The sequence below is a fragment of the Abramis brama genome, assembly GCF_963993115.1.
Source record: "Abramis brama genome assembly, chromosome: 6".
In the NCBI taxonomy this organism is placed as follows: domain Eukaryota; kingdom Metazoa; phylum Chordata; class Actinopteri; order Cypriniformes; family Leuciscidae; genus Abramis; species Abramis brama.
The window spans coordinates 5,467,251-5,488,985 of record NC_139968.1 but is presented as its reverse complement, the minus strand read 5'-3'; the positions used below and the strand labels follow the sequence as shown (position 1 = coordinate 5,488,985).

At 43.3% G+C, this 21,735-nt stretch overlaps 2 protein-coding genes across 5 annotated transcripts in view; both read left to right on the top strand.

The window, feature by feature from the left end:
* Positions 1-8,998, top strand: part of anos1b (anosmin 1b) — an 80,757-nt gene extending 71,759 nt beyond the window's left edge. For both annotated transcript variants that reach the window (XM_084116816.1, XM_084116815.1), the window contains exon 14: positions 8,018-8,998. The gene's annotated coding sequence lies outside the window, so the exon portion shown is untranslated. The remainder of the gene's footprint in view (positions 1-8,017) is intronic.
* Positions 8,999-9,483: 485 nt separating this feature from the next.
* senp5 (SUMO specific peptidase 5) lies at positions 9,484-20,674 on the top strand. Of its 3 annotated transcripts, none has more exons than XM_084116374.1 (10): positions 9,484-9,659; positions 10,543-11,309; positions 11,381-11,486; positions 12,344-12,491; positions 12,574-12,621; positions 15,327-15,404; positions 15,783-15,920; positions 15,990-16,073; positions 16,185-16,235; positions 19,245-20,674. In XM_084116374.1, exons 2-10 carry the CDS (start codon positions 10,655-10,657, stop codon positions 19,377-19,379), a joined length of 1,443 nt encoding a protein of 480 aa, XP_083972500.1. In that variant the 5' UTR covers positions 9,484-9,659; positions 10,543-10,654; the 3' UTR covers positions 19,380-20,674. The 3 variants fall into 3 exon arrangements, with proteins under 3 accessions (XP_083972500.1, XP_083972499.1, XP_083972498.1); XM_084116373.1 differs by having other exon boundaries at positions 9,514-9,725; XM_084116372.1 differs by lacking the exon at positions 9,484-9,659 and having other exon boundaries at positions 10,329-11,309.
* Positions 20,675-21,735: the final 1,061 nt, after the last annotated feature.

Below are 21,735 nucleotides of genomic sequence, written 5' to 3'. Positions count from 1 at the left end.
GCAGTAGCCACACCCCAAACTCTCAGCCTGCTGCAGTAGCCACACCCCCAATTCTCAGTCTGCTGCAGTAGCCACACCCCAAACTCTCAGCCTGCTACAGTAGCCACACCCCAAACTCTCAGCCTGCTACTGTAGCCACTCCCCAAACTCTCAGCCTGCTACAGTAGCCACACCCCAAACTCTCAGGCTGCTGCAGTAGCCACACCCCAAACTCTCAGCCTGCTACAGTAGCCACACCCCAAACTCTCAGCCTGCTAAAGTGGCCACACCCCAAACTCTCAGCCTGCTACAGTAGCCACACCCCCAACTCTCAGCCTGCTGCAGTAGCCACACCCCAAACTCTCAGCCTGCTGCAGTAGCCACACCCCAAACTCTCAGTCTGCTACAGTAGCCACACCCCAAACTCTCAGTCTGCTGCAGTAGCCACACCCCAAACTCTCAGTCTGCTGCAGTAGCCACACCCCCAACTCTCAGCCTGCTACAGTAGCCACACCCCAAACTCTCAGCCTGCTACAGTAGCCACACCCCAAACTCTTAGTCTGCTGCAGTAGCCACACCCCAAACTCTCAGCCTGCTACAGTAGCCACGCCCCAAACTCTCAGCCTGCTACAGTAGCCACGCCCCAATCTCTCAGCCTGCTAAAGTGGTCACACCCCCAACTCTCAGCCTGCTACAGTAGCCACACCCCAAACTCTCAGCCTGCTACAGTAGCCACACCCCCAACTCTCAGCCTGCTACAGTAGCCACACCCCAAACTCTCAGTCTGCTGCAGTAGCCACACCCCCAACTCTCAGCCTGCTACAGTAGCCACACCCCCAATCTCTCAGAGAAGGCCTCTGCGGCAATCGAAACAACCCTTTCGATGGGTTGATACTGTGTGCTGGGCTGCCTCTGTAGTATCTACAGCTAACTCAGACAACCCAGGCAGAATAGCAGTGACCTTCGTCGATTCAGCAGTGACTGAAACAGACCTGGCAGACTCTGAAGTAACAGGAATACTCTTGGCAGTTACTGGGAAGACAGAGGTTAAGTCAGCAGACTGGCTGGAACTGACTTGAATGTCTGAGAGAGGACAGCGGTTCACTTGACTGGTTCTTGAATAACAGAAATTGACTCAGATTTTGAAGTGACTGGGACTGACCTGGATGCCTGGGAGAAGATGGCGGTTGGTTGGTTTGACTGACTCTGGAGTAGCTGTGGTGGACTGGACTGCCCTCTTCCTTCTGGATCTTAGTTTCTTGGTAGAAGCCAGAAGAGGATCATTAACGTGACAGGAGAGGAAGGACAGGGTGATTGCTGCAAGCAGATTCTGGTCGACTTGGCATTCCCCACTTACTGGGATGACCAAGGTACCTGGAGAAACCCCAGAATCCTGAGAGAATCCATCTCCCATGCAGGCAGGGGGTGTAAAGCATCAGATGCAGTGGTGTAAAGCGTGGGATGCAGAGGTGTAAAGCATGGGATGCAGTGATGTAAAGCGTGGGATGCAGTGGTGTAAAGCGTGGGATGCAGTGGTGTAAAGCGTCAGATGCAGTGGTGTAAAGCGTGGGATGCAGTGGTGTAAAGCGTGAGATACAGTGGTGTAAAGCGTGGGATGCAGTGGTGTAAAGCATAGGATGCAGTGGTGTAAAGCATAGGATGCAGTGGTGTAAAGTGTGGGATGCAGTGGTGTAAAGCATAGGATGCAGTGGTGTAAAGTGTGGGATGCAGTGGTGTAAAGCTTCAGGTGCAGTGGTATAAAGCGTGGGATGCAGTGGTGTAAAGCATGGGATGCAGTAGTGTAAAGCTTCAGGTGCAGTGGTATAAAGTGTGGGATGCAGTGGTGTAAAGCTTCAGGTGTAGTGGTATAAAGCGTGGGATGCAGTAGTGTAAAGAGTGGGATGCAGTGGTGTAAAGCGTGGGATGCAGTGGTGTAAACCGTCAGATGCAGTGGTGTAAAGCGTGGGATGCAGTGGTGTAAAGCGTGGGATGCAGTGGTGTAAAGTGTCAGATGCAGTGGTGTAAAGCGTGGGATGCAGAGGTGTAAAGCATGGGATGCAGTGATGTAAAGCGTGGGATGCAGTGGTGTAAAGCGTGAGATGCAGTGGTGTAAAGCTTCAGATGCAGTGGTATAAAGCGTGGGATGCAGTGGTGTAAAGCATGGGATGCAGTAGTGTAAAGAGTGGGATGCAGTGGTGTAAAGCGTGGGATGCAGTGGTGTAAAGTGTGAGATGCAGTGGTGTAAAGCTTCAGATGCAGTGGTGTAAAGTGTCAGATGCAGTGGTGTAAAGCGTGGGATGCAGAGGTGTAAAGCATGGGATGCAGTGATGTAAAGCGTGGGATGCAGTGGTGTAAAGCGTGAGATGCAGTGGTGTAAAGCTTCAGATGCAGTGGTGTAAAGTGTGGGATGCAGTGGTGTAAAGCGTTAGATGCAGTGGTGTAAAGCGTGGGATTTAGTGGTGTAAAGCAATGGGATGCAGTGGTGTAAAGAGTGGGATGCAGTGGTGTAAAGCTTCAGATGCAGTGGTGTAAAGCGTGGGATGCAGTGGTGTAAAGCGTCAGATGCAGTGGTGTAAAGCGTGGGATGCGATGGTGTAAAGCGTGAGATGCAGTGGTGTAAAGCTTCAGATGCAGTGGTGTAAAGCGTGGGATGCAGTGGTGTAAAGCGTCAGATGCAGTGGTGTAAAACGTGGGATGCGGTGGTGTAAAGCGTGGGATGCCGTGGTGTAAAGCGTCAGATGCAGTGGTATAAAGCGTGGGATGCAGTGGTGTAAAGCATGGGATGCAGTAGTGTAAAGAGTGGGATGCAGTGGTGTAAAGCGTGAGATGCAGTGGTGTAAAGCGTGGGATGCAGTGGTGTAAAGCGTGGGATGCAGTGGTGTAAAGCGTGGGATGCAGTGGTGTAAAGCGTGGGATGCAGTGGTGTAAAGCAATGGGATGCAGTGGTGTAAAGAGTGGGATGCAGTGGTGTAAAGCGTGAGATGCAGTGGTGTAAAGCTTCAGATGCAGTGGTGTAAAGCGTGGGATGCAGTGGTGTAAAGCGTCAGATGCAGTGGTGTAAAGCGTGGGATGCAGTGGTGTAAAGCGTGAGATACAGTGGTGTAAAGCGTGGGATGCAGTGGTGTAAAGCATAGGATGCAGTGGTGTAAAGTGTGGGATGCAGTGGTGTAAAGCATAGGATGCAGTGGTGTAAAGTGTGGGATGCAGTGGTGTAAAGCTTCAGGTGCAGTGGTATAAAGCGTGGGATGCAGTGGTGTAAAGCATGGGATGCAGTAGTGTAAAGCTTCAGGTGCAGTGGTATAAAGTGTGGGATGCAGTGGTGTAAAGCTTCAGGTGTAGTGGTATAAAGCGTGGGATGCAGTAGTGTAAAGAGTGGGATGCAGTGGTGTAAAGCGTGGGATGCAGTGGTGTAAAGCGTGGGATGCAGTGGTGTAAAACGTGGGATGCAGTGGTGTTAAGCGTGGGATGCAGTGGTGTAAAGTGTCAGATGCAGTGGTGTAAAGCGTGGGATGCAGAGGTGTAAAGCATGGGATGCAGTGATGTAAAGCGTGGGATGCAGTGGTGTAAAGCGTAAGATGCAGTGGTGTAAAGCGTGAGATGCAGTGGTGTAAAGCTTCAGATGCAGTGGTATAAAGCGTGGGATGCAGTGGTGTAAAGCATGGGATGCAGTAGTGTAAAGAGTGGGATGCAGTGGTGTAAAGCAATGGGATGCAGTGGTGTAAAGCGTGGGATGCAGTGGTGTAAAGTGTGAGATGCAGTGGTGTAAAGCTTCAGATGCAGAGGTGTAAAGCATGGGATGCAGTGATGTAAAGCGTGGGATGCAGTGGTGTAAAGTGTGGGATGCAGTGGTGTAAAGCATGGGATGCAGTAGTGTAAAGAGTGGGATGCAGTGGTGTAAAGTGTGAGATGCAGTGGTGTAAAGCGTGGGATGCAGTGGTGTAAAGCGTGGGATGCAGTGGTGTAAAGCGTTAGATGCAGTGGTGTAAAGCGTGGGATGCAGTGGTGTAAAGCAATGGGATGCAGTGGTGTAAAGAGTGGGATGCAGTGGTGTAAAGCGTGAGATGCAGTGGTGTAAAGCTTCAGATGCAGTGGTGTAAAGCGTGGGATGCAGTGGTGTAAAGCGTCAGATGCAGTGGTGTAAAGCGTGGGATGCAGTGGTGTAAAGCGTGAGATACAGTGGTGTAAAGCGTGGGATGCAGTGGTGTAAAGCATAGGATGCAGTGGTGTAAAGTGTGGGATGCAGTGGTGTAAAGCATAGGATGCAGTGGTGTAAAGTGTGGGATGCAGTGGTGTAAAGCTTCAGGTGCAGTGGTATAAAGTGTGGGATGCAGTGGTGTAAAGCTTCAGGTGTAGTGGTATAAAGCGTGGGATGCAGTAGTGTAAAGAGTGGGATGCAGTGGTGTAAAGCGTGGGATGCAGTGGTGTAAAGCGTGGGATGCAGTGGTGTAAAGTGTGAGATGCAGTGGTGTAAAGCTTCAGATGCAGTGGTGTAAAGTGTCAGATGCAGTGGTGTAAAGCGTGGGATGCAGAGGTGTAAAGCATGGGATGCAGTGATGTAAAGCGTGGGATGCAGTGGTGTAAAGCGTGAGATGCAGTGGTGTAAAGCTTCAGATGCAGTGGTGTAAAGCGTGGGATGCAGTGGTGTAAAGCGTTAGATGCAGTGGTGTAAAGCGTGGGATGCAGTGGTGTAAAGCAATGGGATGCAGTGGTGTAAAGAGTGGGATGCAGTGGTGTAAAGCTTCAGATGCAGTGGTGTAAAGCGTGGGATGCAGTGGTGTAAAGCGTCAGATGCAGTGGTGTAAAGAGTGGGATGCAGTGGTGTAAGGTGTCAGATGCAGTGGTGTAAAGCGTCGGATACAGTGGTGTAAAGCGTGGGGTGCAGTGGAGTAAAGCGTGGGGTGCAGTGGAGTAAAGCGTGGGATGCAATGGTGTAAAGTGTGGGATGCAGTGGTGTAAAGCGTGGGATGCAGTGGTGTAAAGCGTGGGATGCAGTGGTGTAAAGCGTGGGATGCAGTGGTGTAAAGCGTCAGATGCAGTGGTGTAAAGCGTGGGGTGCAGTGGTGTAAAGCGTGGGGTGCAGTGGTGTAAAGCGTGGGATGCAGTGGTGTAAAGGGGGGGGTGCAGTGGTGTAAAGCGTCAGATGCAGTGGTGTAAAGCGTGGGGTGCAGTGGTGTAAAGCGTGGGGTGCAGTGGTGTAAAGCGTGGGGTGCAGTGGTGTAAAGCGTGGGGTGCAGTGGTGTAAAGCGTGGGGTGCAGTGGTGTAAAGCGTGGGATGCAGTGGTGTAAAGGGGGGGGTGCAGTGGTGTAAAGCGTCAGATGCAGTGGTGTAAAGCGTGGGGTGCAGTGGTGTAAAGCGTGGGGTGCAGTGGTGTAAAGCGTGGGGTGCAGTGGTGTAAAGGGGGGGGTGCAGTGGTGTAAAGGGGGGGGTGCAGTGGTGTAAAGGGGGGGTGCAGTGGTGTAAAGCGTCAGATGCAGTGGTGTAAAGCATGGGGTGCAGTGGTGTAAAGCGTGGGGTGCAGTGGTGTAAAGCGTGGGGTGCAGTGGTGTAAAGGGGGGGGTGCAGTGGTGTAAAGCGTCAGATGCAGTGGTGTAAAGCATGGGGTGCAGTGGTGTAAAGCGTGGGGTGCAGTGGTGTAAAGCGTGGGATGCAGTGGTGTAAAGGGGGGGGTGCAGTGGTGTAAAGGAGGGGGTGCAGTGGTGTAAAGCGTGGGGTGCAGTGGTGTAAAGAGTGGGATGCAGTGGTGTAAAGCGTGGGATGCAGTGGTGTAAAGCGTCAGATGCAGTGGTGTAAAGCGTGGGGTGCAGTGGTGTAAAGCGTGGGGTGCAGTGGTGTAAAGTGTCAGATGCAGTGGTGTAAAGCGTGGGGTGCAGTGGTGTAAAGCGTGGGATGCAGTGGTGTAAAGGGGGGGTGCAGTGGTGTAAAGCGGTGGGGTGCAGTGGTGTAAAGCGTGGGATGCAGTGGTGTAAGGGGGGGGCATGTATTCAAGGTGCAAGGAAAATATGTTATTTTTAAATGAGATAAAATGTTTTCAAAAACATTAACATTAAAATGACAATAAATTTTAACTTTATCTCATATCTCTCATCATGTTCATTTTTGCTTTTACCTTACGATTTTGCAGAGGTGGAAAGAGTACTGAAAATTTGTACTCAAGTACAAGTACCGTTACATTGCTGAAATAATACTCAATTACAAGTAAAAGTACTGGTGTCAAAAAAGTACTTAAGTAAAAGTACAAATTACTCTTCTCAAAAACTACTCAGAGTACTAGTTACTAGTTACTTTTTAGCTGGCGATAGTTCATGTATTACCAATAAATATTCAACCAAATCATAGATTTATGTAGAAAATAGCTACTTTTAACACGTTTTTACCTTATTGTCGAAGGACATTAATTAGTGGTCATGATACTGGAATTTCTAACTTCAATATGACACTGTGAAATATGTCGGTATTCAGTAGGCCTAGCCTATAATTTGTAATACCATCGGGAAAACTACCACATACTAAATATTTTAATATCTACATTTTTGTCCATCCATTTTGTCAAGGCAATCATTATTTTCAAGCATCGAAAAGCACAACACTCATTGTAACAGTAATCTATTTGAATGGAAAAGTTTAATTCAAGTCTTCTGAAGAGACACGTCCACTTTATACTGTGAGATTTTAATTTAGGCTTTTGTTTACATATTTAAACATTGAGCAATAACCATTACAATAATCTAACTTAAATATTTACTCACTCAGTGTATTTGTCTTTACAATAGGGTAACGTTGTTTACTGTTGCAATAGCTCACACACAGCACAAGGAAGCTTGATTTCAAACTGAAGTTAATTTGCAAAAAAGACTAGATTTTTCATTACTTTTGACAACGTTTAATTCAAGAGCATGGAGAGATTGGAGCTGGACGTCATTTGAGTCTGCAGTGAGAACCACTTGGAGAGATTCGCGATTGCACATGATATGACACAGTCCGAGAGCGCACACTCAATATCCGAGTCCAGTTCATTCGTACATTTGAGAGCTCGCGTCCAGTTTTCTGCGATTACATGAATGTGCCCTCGCGTTATAATATTGCACTCGTGACATTTGCCATTAAAAAATGCCATAGAAACTTGCAGGTATTAATAAAATTATGCGTAATAGGCCTACCTGCAATCCCGCGCTGAGAGGAGGCGGGTGTGTCAAACTCGCTGTCGTTGAGATGAGAGAATGCGAACGCGCAGCTGGTATCGTATCGGTGTATTGGCCAAAATGAGTATTGACATATTTCAGTATTGATATGTATCAAAATATAGATATTTTGACAATACTACTATGTAGACTGTTGTTTCTCCAAACTTTCAGTCCAGCCATTAATCACTCTGAGCTCCTCGCCTCCTTCACTTATGATCAGCTCTTCAAAACCGGCTGCGACTGCGGCGGCTTTAATTCAGTCCAAATATCAGGGGTTTTATTGGTCCGTTTACGATCGAATATTTTTATTGGCTACCGAAATGCCGGTCAAAGATTTGAATATCAATTCAAATTGTACTCAGTAACGAAATGTGATTTTACAAGTAGCGAAGTAGATTACTTAGTTTAATATGTACTTCAGTACAAGTAAAATTACAGATTTAAAAATATACTCAAAAAAGTACAAGTACCCAAAAAAACGACTTAATTACAGTAACGTGAGTAGTTGTAATTCGTTACTTCCACCTCTGCGATTTTGACTTTCTGTCATAATTTCCACTTTCTCATAATTATGACGTATTATATCATGATTTTGACTTTTTCTCTCATAAATATGACTGTCATAATTTTGACTTTTTATATCATAAAAATGTCTTAAAATGGGCTCCCATACTTTCAAGCTCTAAAAAGGGCAAAAAGCATCATATGAATTAGTCTGTATATATTTTATTATAGATCATACAAAAGCTTCGATTGAGAAACAGAAACAAATTCCAGTCAGTATTCTCTGAAACACACGCTGTGCTCTAAAGCAATGGCTAATAATATGAACTTTTTTTTTTGTTTCTTTTTACAGATGGAGAAAAATATGTGAGGAATCAAGCTACTCGTAAATGAAGTGCTTGTGATGTTCCTCATTTGGACACATGCATCTGCTCAATGACTCAATGTAAAAGCACACAGAGACAATGTAATGAGCCTCCAGAAGCTCCCAGCGTGACACCAGACCAGCAGACCAGCCCGTTCACTGAAGCGTTCAGATCAGTGCACTGTAACATATGAATGTTGAGGAACCAAATCACGCTTCTGTTATGGACAAATGTGTAGCACTGATGTAGTTAGTATGTAGTTGCATATAGTTGTGTGTCATATTATTTTATTGACAAATATGTGTTTCATACAGAAGTTTATTGTGCTTATACCCAACGGGCCTCATTCATGAAACTCAAGCAGTTTGATTTTCTGTCTGGCATTGCTAGCTTTTTATTCATTTAGAAGACACTTTATACATAACCATGTTTATTTCCTGAGAATCAAACCCTATGACCAGCAAAGTTCATTTTACGAAGTTTACACAGAAATGAAATTCTGTGCGTGTTTCATGAATAATGCCTAACATCAATATTTGTACATGTAATATATTCAATTTCAACACAACATCAGCGTGGGATTCATCTCAGATTGAAATATTTGAACAGGGCCATTTCTGAACAACAGCATGTCTGATTTTATTTATTGTGAATGTAATTCATTAATCTCAAGCAGAACAGTGTAATATACTAAACTTTCTATGGCAAAGAGTGAGAAATGTCAGTGCCTTATACTGTATCAGTTATATCAGGCTAGATCAGATTGATTCACAGCATACGTCCATCGGCATAGAGAAACAGCTGTGGACACTGCTGCATAAATCATGTTTTCAGACATAAAATGCATTTGAAAGTTGTATCTTTGTACAATATAGCATACTGTTTTTGTAAATATAGAATTTTTTGTATTATCTATGGTTTGTTGTCGTCACTAATAAACTGGGCTAAATGAAGCTCCACACCTTTCATTTATAAATATTTGTGTCCATCATGAGAATGTGAGCCGAACATCAACAGGAATATATACAGTAATTGAAACATCTTCCCTATTGTGCCGTATATAGCCTATCCGTGTGAAACGCTTTCAGGAACAAGAACAAATGTAGGCCGCCCTCGTCATCAGAGAAGAGAGTTATTCTCTTAGTTATTCGGATTCAAGATTACCAGAACATGAATTTATAACAATACTTATTTGCACTGATAAATCATTTATAATGAAGCTTAAAAAAATTCCGTAAATAAATAATTATTGTATTTTTTTTATTTAATGGTGAGGTTAGGCAGCACAAATATAATTTGGGCTCACTGCTTTATCATCACAGAATTAGATTCAAACTATCCAAGAATAGCACTTTAATGCAGGCCTATTACAAAGTTCATATTATTAATGGATATGTTGATGTCGTTTCATAGTTGTGGTCATAACTAAAGCATTCAGTGTCTCCTTCCCGCTAGATGTCGCTGAAACACGTCGTGTGACGTCATCGATCTGCGCCGCGATCGGTCTGCGACCATAACAACGCCTGATAACCCTCACTTTTATCGATATCAGTGATAGAGGAATATTGATCGGAATTATTCTCACTGCCTTAAAGGTCCTGCGCACTCCATCCTCGAGACGGACACACGGTGAGGCTGTAAAGCACAGATGTCCGCGCTCTTCTGTGTGCGAGGCTTCCACAAGATAAACTGCAGGTTTTGCTGGACTGATGAATAAATGATCTGCTCTGAATCATTGATTATCATGATCTCAGATTATTTATGCCTGTAACCTCGATGCTGGCGTTATTCCTCATGACTTGAATGCGTTCGTATTTCAATTCAGTTTCGATCAGAAAATTCAGCTCATATTTTCCTCATATTTATATCCACATTGCCGGTGATTTGACTGACAAGTGCATCGGTATTCTGTGAAGTACCTTGGATCATCATGTAAATACCATGGTACACGATTATAATAATCATTCATAGCATATATCATTGTGTATACCAAACTCACGAAGTATTACCATATGAAAGTCTCACTAAACCGTGTGTTTTGAACATGTACCATGGTAATACCATATAAATACGTTGGTGATCATTCTGTATGACACAGTCTCCATTAACTCAACAAATGTATATATGATATGCATTCATCAGAAAAGATGCAGACAGTTGCACTGAGCAGCAAAATTGACAGTCAAAGTGCCAAATGCGATTAAAAATCGACTTTTTCCAAACGATAAAACAAACATACGCATGTAAACAGACTCCTTGCAGAAATAAGCCATCAAAATGATTTTTCAGTGACAAATAGACACAATAATAAACATTTAAATTGCATATTAAAGTCCTGTTCAGCCGAGTTACACTTGGTTTGTGACTGGTGTGTGTGATATTGTGTGAATGGCCTGTTCATTTAATGGGACTGTAATATTTGTAAAATACTGATGTTAAACACTTTTCATAAGATTGATCTCAAATCACTAAGATTGTTTTACTCTTTCTTCCTTTCAAACGTACAAATTAGAAAAGTAAATCCAAACTGCCCAGATTCCCAGTTCCAGGATCCAGACTCCCGATGGTGGAATCGTGCTGAGAAGCGTGGAGAGGATCCCGGGAGGAATGGGGTAGAGTTTGCCATGAGGGTCCCGGCACCGAACCGCTCCGATCGGGCAGAATCCGGCTCCGGGGAGATGCCTGAGAATGGCCGCTCCAGGAGGAAGCGTGTGCCGAAGACGTGCGACTGCTGCGGTCCCAACGGGAAGCCTCACGCGCCCGGACACGAGCAGATCTCCAAGAAACGCGGACGCAAGAAGAAGGACATGGTGAGCCAAGAAGAGGTGGCGGCGGAGGAGGTGGTGAGCACATCGGGGGTCGTGACCTTAGACCCGGTGGATGCCGGGACTGTGTCTGAGATGGAGGAGGCTCCGTCTCCCCGAGGAAAGCCGGACTTCTCCCAAACGGAGAGAGCGAGTGAGAGCACGCTCGTGGTGAATGGCTCGGAGAACAGTGATCATACGCGTCCCGGTGACACCAAAGAGCTGAGCGGTTCTCAAACGCTGAACGACCTGATGAAGAATTCCTCCCTGACCGGCGCAGAGCCGGACGTTCCCGCTCATAATGAGGCGATGGACACCGAGCCGTCGAGCTGGTGCGCTCATGTGAAGCAGGCGTCCTGGGACCACCACTACTGCAGACCCCCCGGCGGGGAGAGCCGGAGCGAGTGCACGGACGGGACGGGCCAGGCTCCGCCGCCTGAGTTCACCCCCGAGGGCATCGTCGAGTGCATTCACGGTAGTGTTCACACCGCTCCTGCTGATCCGGTGCCGTTTTCTCTTACTGAACGTGCTTTTTTTCCCTCCCAGAATTCCTTGAGCAGTTCTATGGGAAATACGCCAGCTTCGCCCCGTTAAGCGATACTGATGTCCTCGATCACCTAAACAAGATCTTTCAGTCGGATCTCAGCGACAGGCAAGTTCAAGCTCCTCGTGGACATCTCTGGCACTCTATGGCACGATTTATGAGATATAACCTTCAGGAAGACCTCAGGAGGTCAAACTAGATGTTGTAACGCACATGTATTTGGTCTGACTTCTTTCCAAAAACCTGTTACCAAAATTTATTTTGCTATAATACCAACACTACTTAAAGTTTGGGGTCAGCAGGTTAAAAACATCTCTTTATTATTTATTTAATTGATCAACCAATCAAAAGTGACAGTAAAGACTTTCTACTCATTAAAGTGTCTTAAATAAAAATGTGTCACGGTTTCCACAAACATGTTAGTCTGTACAATTGTTTTCAACACTGATAATAATCATAAATGTTTCTTGAGCATCAAATCATCATATTAGCCTGATTTCTGAAGGATCATGTGACACTGAAGACTGGAGTAATGACTGATCACAGGATTAAATTACACTTTACTATATATTCACATAGAAAAGTCTTTTAAGATTAACAATATTTCACTGTAGTTTTGATCAAATAAATGCCGCCCTGAAGAGCTTAATAGAAAAAGAAAGAGAAAAACACTGAAAATTCTTACGGACGTCAAACTATTAATGCTAGTATATATTTCCACTGAATGTAAGAAAAAATTGGTTTGGTTTATTATTATGTTTAAATGTTTGAGCTCGACGAATGCTGGGAAACGTGTGATTTAGTGTGTTTAAATCCAGCTGCCTCTCATGCAATGTTAATTTCCTGTTAGATTATATTAGATATGTTAGATATATCGCTCTGATTTGTGGCTCTGATGATCTTTCAAGTGTAACTGAACTCCAGGTTGTTCTTCTGATAAGCGTTAAGCTTCTCTTTATGTTCAGGATGAAGCTGATAACAGCAGAAGTGTCCAAGTACAGGGCTGGGCTGGCTTGTGCTCCTATGCATTTCTTCCAAGTGACCTACAACAAGCACACTTTGACCTTAGATGACCTTTCAACACTTGATGACCAAAACTGGGTCAATGATCAGGTAGGCTTTTCAATCTGGATTTACAAGAAAATGCATTTGCATGTCTCCTGGACTAGGAGTTGATATGTGTGTGTTTTTGCAGGTGATTAACATGTATGGAGAATTGATCATGGAAGCTACGAACCATAAGGTAAAGCATTAATGCATTTCTCAGTTTATGTCTTGGGTTATCCTACTTCACACAATACATTTCATTTCATACAGTAACTAAAGCGTTTCACTGAAGATTGGAAGTTAATAGCAACACCAACAGGACAACTAATATTTTCTGTTAGTTTAAAGCAACACTATGTAGTTTTTCAACCTTCATAATATATTTCCAAGATCCTTGTGATGGTACATCGACTTACAATAGGTTGAATGACACGTCTGCCATAGCCTGACGGGGTCTGTATCGCTTTTACTGGCTCTACGTAACTTCAGGGTTTGGGTAGTAACCCGAGCACAAAAAGAACTACAAAATTCGACTGCTTTACGGCATACGTCACTTCCCCCACCACTTCCTCAAATTTGGACGTGAGCGTTTATATACTGTCTATGGACGTGAGAGGCCAACCAGCGTTTGTTTTCGGCTTTCATGCGTATGTTTTTGGCATGGGGCTGTTTACACCTGGCCACTTCATGCGTTTTCTCAGATCGGATAGCTATCTGATCGTGAAAAGTAGGGGTGCACCGAAATTTCGGCCGCCGGAAATTTTCGGCCGAAATGGCATTATCGGTTTCGGGCCGAAATAAAAAAAAACAGCCGAAAACGTTTAACCGAAAATGAATGTCACCCGCCCCTCCCATCCGTGCGCAAGCGCTTAGGTTTCACTCACGGTCGAGCTGTTATCACGCATCTGCCTATCAAAGATTAAGCATGTCAAAGGGCTGTCACTTATTGCACAATCGATCGGACCAACCAACACAAGTTTCGAAAACGAAAATAGGGAATCGATTTTAACGGCCTTCTCTCGGAGCTTACCAGCTCGTCACTACAGTATACGCTCGCAGCGAACGCGCGTCACACAGCAACTGCAGGTTCTGACACACACACACACACACACACACACACACACACACACACACACACATAGCCTATTTTTGCATAATATAGTGCATAATATGTAGCCTTCAGTAATGCTTTTCATTGATGTTATGGCAGTCCACATTGCTGACTTGTGCGCCCTCTTTACGGTCGTCCTAATGCCTGTTTAGTTGTCCGTGGATTTGCCTATATTTGGCGTTGAAAACGGATCAACGCCAAATATAGGCAATTTACTAACGATTCAATGAACACAGGTATGTCTCAAAAATCGAACAGGATTTATTTTTCACAAAAGTGACAGCCCTATACGAGAGGACACCAAAGTTGCAATATGTAACATTTGTTCTGCAAAAATCTCCAAAATTGTGGATTTTTTTTGCACAACTTTTAAAAAACTATTTTATTTGATGGAACATAAAACTTGAAGAATAATATTATTTGGTATTATTATTTATATTTATTGTTAAAAATATTTCATGTTTTATGTAATGTAACTGTTAATAAAATTTGATTATTATATTGTGATTTTTCATTTCAGATCCATTAAATTCAAGCAGTATATATACATTTTTAAAAGAAGCCATTTTCGGCTTCAGTTTCGGTTTTCGGCCAAGAGCATCCTAAAGTTTCGGTTTCGGCCCAGAATTTTCATTTCGGTGCATCACTAGTGAAAAGACCAGGTGTAAATGCCCTCCGAAACGCATTCAAGACGGATTTGAATCCGACCGCTCAAACCACTTCAGGAGGAGGTCTGAGACGCACTCCAGACGAAACTGGACAAGTGTAAATGCATCTGGTTGTTGAAACCACATATGTAAATTGTACTCCTCCCAAAAATGTAAAAAAAATAAATAAAAAACGTGTGAGAGCGTGTTATAGTCTATCTGTTATTGCCACATATGACAACGCTACTGGAACACGCATCACCGCAGCTGAGCAACTGAGCATATTCATGAAGACAACGTGCAAACTAGCGCAAATCAAACGGGTATTTACGACAGTGCAAGTATTCCACAGCGACTCTAGGGGTCGCTGTTTGACAAAAACACAATTTCTCCACAGTGTGCCTTTAAGCAGAAAGTAATAAAAGTAAATCAAGCTTTTAACATTTTAATAATAGTCAAAGGGCAAACTGAACGAGGTGTGTGTGTGTTTATTGATGTGTCGTCGGTTCGACAATATAATCATATATAATATCGCAGTATTTTTAAGGTGATTATTGATATAATATTTCTTAAAATGGCCCTAGTGTGTTCACACATCTCACACAGATTGTGTCTTTTCATCCTTTTAGACCTTTTGTGACTAAATGATTGAGTCGTTGAATCATTCACTCATCCGATTCATTCAAAAACACATTTATTCAGGAATAAAACAGCTTTAGTGTGTTGCTCTGAGACATACAGTGTTTTTTCCCATTGGTGGAGCAAAAGTAGCTAAATTAGCTGACAATTTGGCGTCCAAAATGTAAATTACTCAACTTTAACAGCAGCGCGACTGCAATATTGCTTAAATATTGCAAAGTGCATTTAGTCTAATTAGCGATATTTTGGCAAATTCGCTGGAATAAATGTCTGTAGTGTAGGGATGTAAGAATGAGGGATGTCAGTGAGCCGACTAGATTAATACATGTATGGTTTCTAGAGGCGATACAGTAAATGCGTGGCTCCTGGTTCTGGGGTTTCAGTGCGTTTAAAAACAAAACCTTTTGAACTTGTCCTGGTGAGGCTCTTATGTTGCAGATGAATCAGCATTGCATATCATTTCTCCTCAAAATGACCAGCCGTTGTTTATCTGTCCTTTTCTAGGTTCATTTCTTCAACAGTTTTTTTTACCGACAGTTTGTAGCAAAAGGTTATGAAGGCGTGAGACGGTGGACCAAAAAGGTAAATGTCACAGCTTGCAAAAACATCACATATTGATAGAATCTGGAAAAAATCTCTCATTTGTGTTTGTTTAGTGCTTGATATCGAGTCTCTACATTTCCTACAAGTCACATTTTTGTTGTTTTTCCATCAAATGCTCAGTAAACGGACGTGCTTAAAGGGATAGATCACCCAGAAATGAAAAGCTGTCATCATTTACTCACTCTCATGTCGTTCCAAACCCACAAGGCTTTCTTTCTGTTGAGGAACACGAGAGAGATATTGAAGAGCATTGGAAATGAAACAACATTAACTTCCATAGCATGGACAAAAAGCCCTGAATCGTGTCTCCGAATGATGCCGGAGAGTGTCTGACGTGTTCTGTCTCGCCGTCCTCAGGTTGATCTGTTTTCTAAGACACTGATTCTGATTCCCCTTCACCTGGAGATCCACTGGTCGCTCATAACCGTGGACGTCTCCAAGCAGAACATCAACTTCTACGACTCGCAGGGCATCCTCTTCAAGTTCGCTGTGGACGTGAGTGTGTTTGCAGTGTGGTTTAGATAGAGATCCTCACATCGAGCTGACGTGTGACTCTTCCCACAGAACATCCTCAAATACATCCTGGCAGAAGCAAAAGAGAAGAAGCAGCTGGTCTTCCAGAAGGGCTGGAAGATGGTGGTCAACAAGGTGTGTGACGTGAGCTCATAAACCGTGCTCTGATGTTCTGGATGAACACAGTGAGAGCTTCATCTGTGCTTTGTTCTCTCCACATTCATCTTTGGTTTGTTCTCTCCACAGACCATTCCTCAGCAGAAGAACGACAACGACTGTGGGGTTTTCGTCCTGGAGGTAAATGTTTGCGTACAGTAGGGCTGGTGGATCATGATATATTCAATATAAGTTTATTTCTATAGCGCTTTTCACAATACATATTGTTTCAAAGCATGTCAGCTTGTTTCAATGATACAATCAGGAAGTGTTCAGTTATCAGCTTGAGATGAGTGTGGCAAACTAATGTCCATGTGTGACCCTGGATCACATGTCACACGGGTATATTTGTGGCAATAGCCAACAATACATTGTATGGGTCAAAAATGATCGCTAATGCCAAAAATCATGAGGATATTAAGTCAAGATCATGTTCCATGAAGATATTTTGTAAATTTCCTACCGTAAATATATAAAACATGTATTTTTTTAAACATGAGTGAATGCAGCACAATCGCCAACATAAATGGACTCTCAATATTTTGCACCCTCAGATTCCAGATGTTCAGTAGTTGCGTCTCGTCCAAATATTGTCCTATCCTAACAAACCACACATCAATGGAGCTTTCACATGATGTATACATCTCAATTTCAAAATTGTGACCCGTGTGACTGGTTTTGTGGTCCAGGGTCACATATTACATATACAGCTATAGTATAACTGAAGTGATGTGGTTAGGTTAAGCAGACATGAGGAGTGTGTTAGGCAGCAATTACACCTTGTGCTTCTAATGATCATAATATAAGGATAATGTTATTATACACGCATACCATGCATGTGATGTTGCTGTAATTAAGTAGATGTGTGTGCATGGCTATCAGTGGGCAGGACTGCTTTACGGTGTGCAAGGGCGACAAAGACAGAAATAATAATAAAAAGCTAAAGGCCGGTTCACATCTAAACACATGTTGATTGTGAAAATTTAGTGTGATTAAAAAAATGACACAAACATCTATATGCCATCAATTTGCCAGAGGTGTTGTACTCTCTGGCCAACCAATACGATTCCCGCTTTTGGTCACATGTCCAGGACCGATGCTGTTACATAAAACTACAGCTTGGTTGTGTTTTCATAAAAGTGCCCCATTATGATATTTTCAAGGTTCCTGATTTTGTTTTGGAATCTCATACAGTAGCGTCAAAAGTATCAAATAAAAAACACATACATTTTCTCATAATATACACTGCACATCACCTCATTTCTGAAACCGGTTCATTCGAAGATTCAAAGAGCTCTTTCCATGAGCCTACTCTGCTCTGATTGGTCAGACGGCCCTGTCTGTTGTGATTGGTCTACTCTGCTCTGATTGGTCAGATGGTCCAGTCTGTTGTGATTGGTCTACTCTGCTCTGATTGGTCAGATGACCCAGTCTGTTGTGATTGGTCTACTCTGCTCTGATTGGTCAGATGGCCCAGTCTGTTGTGATTGGTCTACTCTGTTCTGATTGGTCAGATGATCCAGTCTGTTGTGATTGGTCTACTCCGCTCTGATTGGTCAGATGGTCCAGTCTGTTGTGATTGGCCTACTCCGCTCTGATTGGTCAGATGGTCCAGTCTGTTGTGATTGGTCTGCTCTGCTCTGATTGGTCAGATGACCAAGTCTGTTGTGACTGGTCTACTCTGCTCTGATTGGTCAGATGACTCAGTCTGTTATGATTGGTCTACTCCGCTCTGATTGGTCAGATGGTCCAGTCTGTTGTGATTGGTCTACTCTGCTCTGATTGGTCAGATGACCCAGTCTGTTGTGATTGGTCTACTCTGCTCTGATTGGTCAGATGGTCCAGTCTGTTGTGATTGGTCTACTCTGCTCTGATTGGTCAGATAACCCAGTCTGTTGTGATTGGTCTACTCTGCTCTAATTGGTCCGATGGTCCAGTCTGTTGTGATTGGTCTACTCTGCTCTGATTTGTCCGATGGTCCAGTCTGTTGTGATTGGTCTACTCTGCTCTGATTGGTCAGATGGCTCAGTCTGTTGTGATTGGTCTACTCTGCTCTGATTGGTCAGATGACCAAGTCTGTTGTGATTGGTCTACTCTGCTCTGATTGGTCAGATAACCCAGTCTGTTGTGATTGGTCTACTCTGCTCTGATTGGTCAGATGACCAAGTCTGTTGTGATTGGTCTGCTCTGCTCTGATTGGTCAGATGGTCCAGTCTGTTGTGATTGGTCTACTCTGCTCTGATTGGTCAGATGACTCAGTCTGTTGTGATTGGTCTACTCTGCTCTGATTGGTCAGATGGTCCAGTCTGTTATGATTGGTCTACTCTGCTCTGATTGGTCAGATGACCCAGTCTGTTGTGATTGGCCGATCGCTTACAGTGTGTGTCGGAAACCAAATGACCATTATCTGAATTTCAGCTCTGGATTTTCCTTAGCACTTGATACACAGTGATACGAACATAAACAATAACAACATTTTTAATGTATCAATCTCATCCTTTTGAAGTTCATGCAAAGTGGATTTGCATTTTGCAGTCTCAGCCACGACTACAGGGATTGAGGGTCAAAGGAGGTCGTTCGCAGGTTCATCAGGAAGTGAGACTGGAATTACTGACGACTCGTTTCAGTTCAGAATCACTTCCTTTAGCAGAATCTGCACTGTGATCTTTAAAACTTTGCAGACCGTTTACATACATCCACAAACTGCTCTATTACACATGCATACTAGTAAATATTCACAAACACATATACAGGGACACTTAAAACCTGTCTGTAGTTTTTGACCAAACAACAGCTGGTGTGAACAAGGCCACCCAAAGTACACTGCACTTTCTAAGCGTACGCTAGAGTCCACTAACCACGCGCATGCAAGCTACAACAACAGTGGATGTGGATGAGAGATTGTGCGAGGAGGCTAGAAATATCTGCATCTGTACTGTAGCCTAAAAGAGTATAAAGATATGGGTTATAACCTGTGGTACTGCCTCCTGTAGACCAGGAGGGGTAGTGCAGGTTATCGACCGCCTGTGAGTGCATACACATCAACAGGAGAATACTCTGGGCTCAAAGAAGAAGGGGTTTTGTATAATTTATTTTGATCTATTATGAAATGACTCAACATAATATGAGATTTTGTTTTTCCTTTTTCAGTACTGCAAGTGCCTGGCGTTCGTGAAGCCGCTGCTGTTCACTCAAGAGGACATGCCTCGAGTCCGCAAGAGGATCTACCGGGAGCTCTGCGACTGCACACTGTCTGACTGTTCAAGCACAGACAAACCCACATAGACCTGGAGACTCGGACTCGCGTCCGGATGAGGAACACAACACGCAGGAACGGGCAAGACACACAAATCCAAACGTTTTGATCAGGCAAAGCTGGAAATTCCCAATACATGAGCCTGTCAAAACAGCGGGAAGGCTTGCTGGATTTTCTTTCAGGGTGCGTTTACCTCTCCGCTTGACAGATACGCCTTTTTCCCAGCGTCCTCGACCTGGAGTTCAACGAAGGCTGTGACGGCTTCTCAGAGAACATGTGATGTTGACAAACAAGGAAATCCTCAGCGATGGAGAAATCGTTTACTGACAACCACAAAGATTCAAGACCTCACAAGCGTGTGGATATTACTATTATTATTTTTTTTACTTGTTTTAAAATCTCATGTATTGCCATTCATCCTTGCATCTTATAACACAGCCATGACACAGACCACGTGTTTCCATCAGGTTTCTGCTTTTATAGAGTATAAATGTCACGCCGTTGTTGAGGTACAAGACGCTTTTATAAAGGCTCTTAATGAATGTACTGTTATACATGAGAATTATACTTGTACAGTCAAGCTTGTAACTTGAAAGCGAATTTAGTTTGGACCAGATTTTGCTTTGTTAACATTTGATCAACTTCAAATTACGTTCCCAGATGTACTGTGGGTTTTTAATGAAAAGCCTCAGGATCGATGCTTAATATCATCAGGCTGCTTGCTGTAAACCCAGGCATTATCTGAGCGTTTCGGTGTTGAACTGCTGTTCTCTCACTTCTGAGCACTCTCCGTTGTTTTTCTAAGACGTGTCAGCGGTTAAAATGTTTTTTTTGTAGCATGTAGATTTGTCATTAATTGAAGTCAGTTAAAGGTCATTTGTAAAATGAGCACAGAGAGTTTGTTGCAGTGAAAGCTGCAGGTTTCTGCCTTTTATTTATACTCTTTTCTTTTTCTTAATCGTGAAGACTGAGCTGAAGAAATCACCGGTTAAAACAAACGCTGAAGGCCAAGCTAAGCTTCAGACTGTTGATTGTTGCGAGTCTCATCATCTTCATCATTAGTTCTGTGTGAGGAGCGTTTTCTACCTTGTGATGCAGTTTGGTACAACAATGTCTGAATAGTAGCTTTATACTTCTGTCAGTGATCCCATCGTTCAAGAGCGATACTGTCATTTTAGTTACTTGAAATCTACCAACACATCATAACCTCAGACGGAGTTTCTGACTACTAGTTTCATCATTATTTAAAAATACATGTTTAATAACCAGTTCTGTGTCTGTCATTGTGTGTAAATATGCATATAAAAGGAAGCACGCAACCTTTTGGAAATGTCTACCTCAGGAGGTGTGTGTAAATGTGCTTTCAATTATTGCAACCCTGTTACTAATAATGGTTTAGAATCCTCCTTTTTAGTAATTAAATAGTTTTGTATACATCAGAATAACGGCTAATAGAGCTTATGCACCAGAGAAACGAGGGCGCCGCCATCTTAAGAATATTGTCTTTTAACTTCCGTTTTTGCGGTCGATCTGTATATTTCTATGGCGCTGCTGTCCAGGAGTAATTAGCTTTTTAAGTGGATTTACTTAATGTAAAGTTAACGAAAGTTATCATGATGACTGTAATGTTTAAAGCAGATGTCTTAACAAATGTCAGTCGACCGGGAAGATTTTAAAACGAGCCGTTCATTCATAAACGCAAAATCTCTGTGCAAATACAGACCGGAAGTCAAAAGACAACGAGCGCAGCGCTGAAAAGGGGCGGGGCTACATTTTGCTTACAAAATAGCAATTTTCAATTTATCCTGAATTGTGCAGCTTTACCGTGAAACTTAACGCTAAATTTGTTTGAAATAAAGATCACAATTCTCCTATGATTCTGAACAGACAACCAAACAAAATAACTAGTAATTTACTAGAGGTTCTGACAAAACCTTGAAGAACCTCTTGAATGATCTTGTCGCCACCTACTGGTGTAACGATGTCATGATACAATCTTCATTTGAAGTGTCATGTTTCTTTCAAAAGCTGATTTGATGCTGTCAGACATCAGTGTTTATATCTGAACTATACACTTTAATCCCAGCACTTCTGTGATCATATAAACGACTGTAAGACAGAAATAATGAGACTGTGTGTTTGTGAATCTGATTGAAACACAGATGAATCATGTCATTTAGGAATAAGAATAAGATCTCCTGGGTGTTTGAATGGAGATCGGCATCTTTAAATCGTGCAGCTCTATTGCATGTTAATGATTGAGATTGATGCAAAGAGTTGTGCAGTTATTACTGTCCACAATTTTAACATCAAAGCTGATCTGGAAGTTCACTCTCTTTTGTGCTCCAGTTATGATGAGCATCATGTCACCAGACCAGGCTAGAT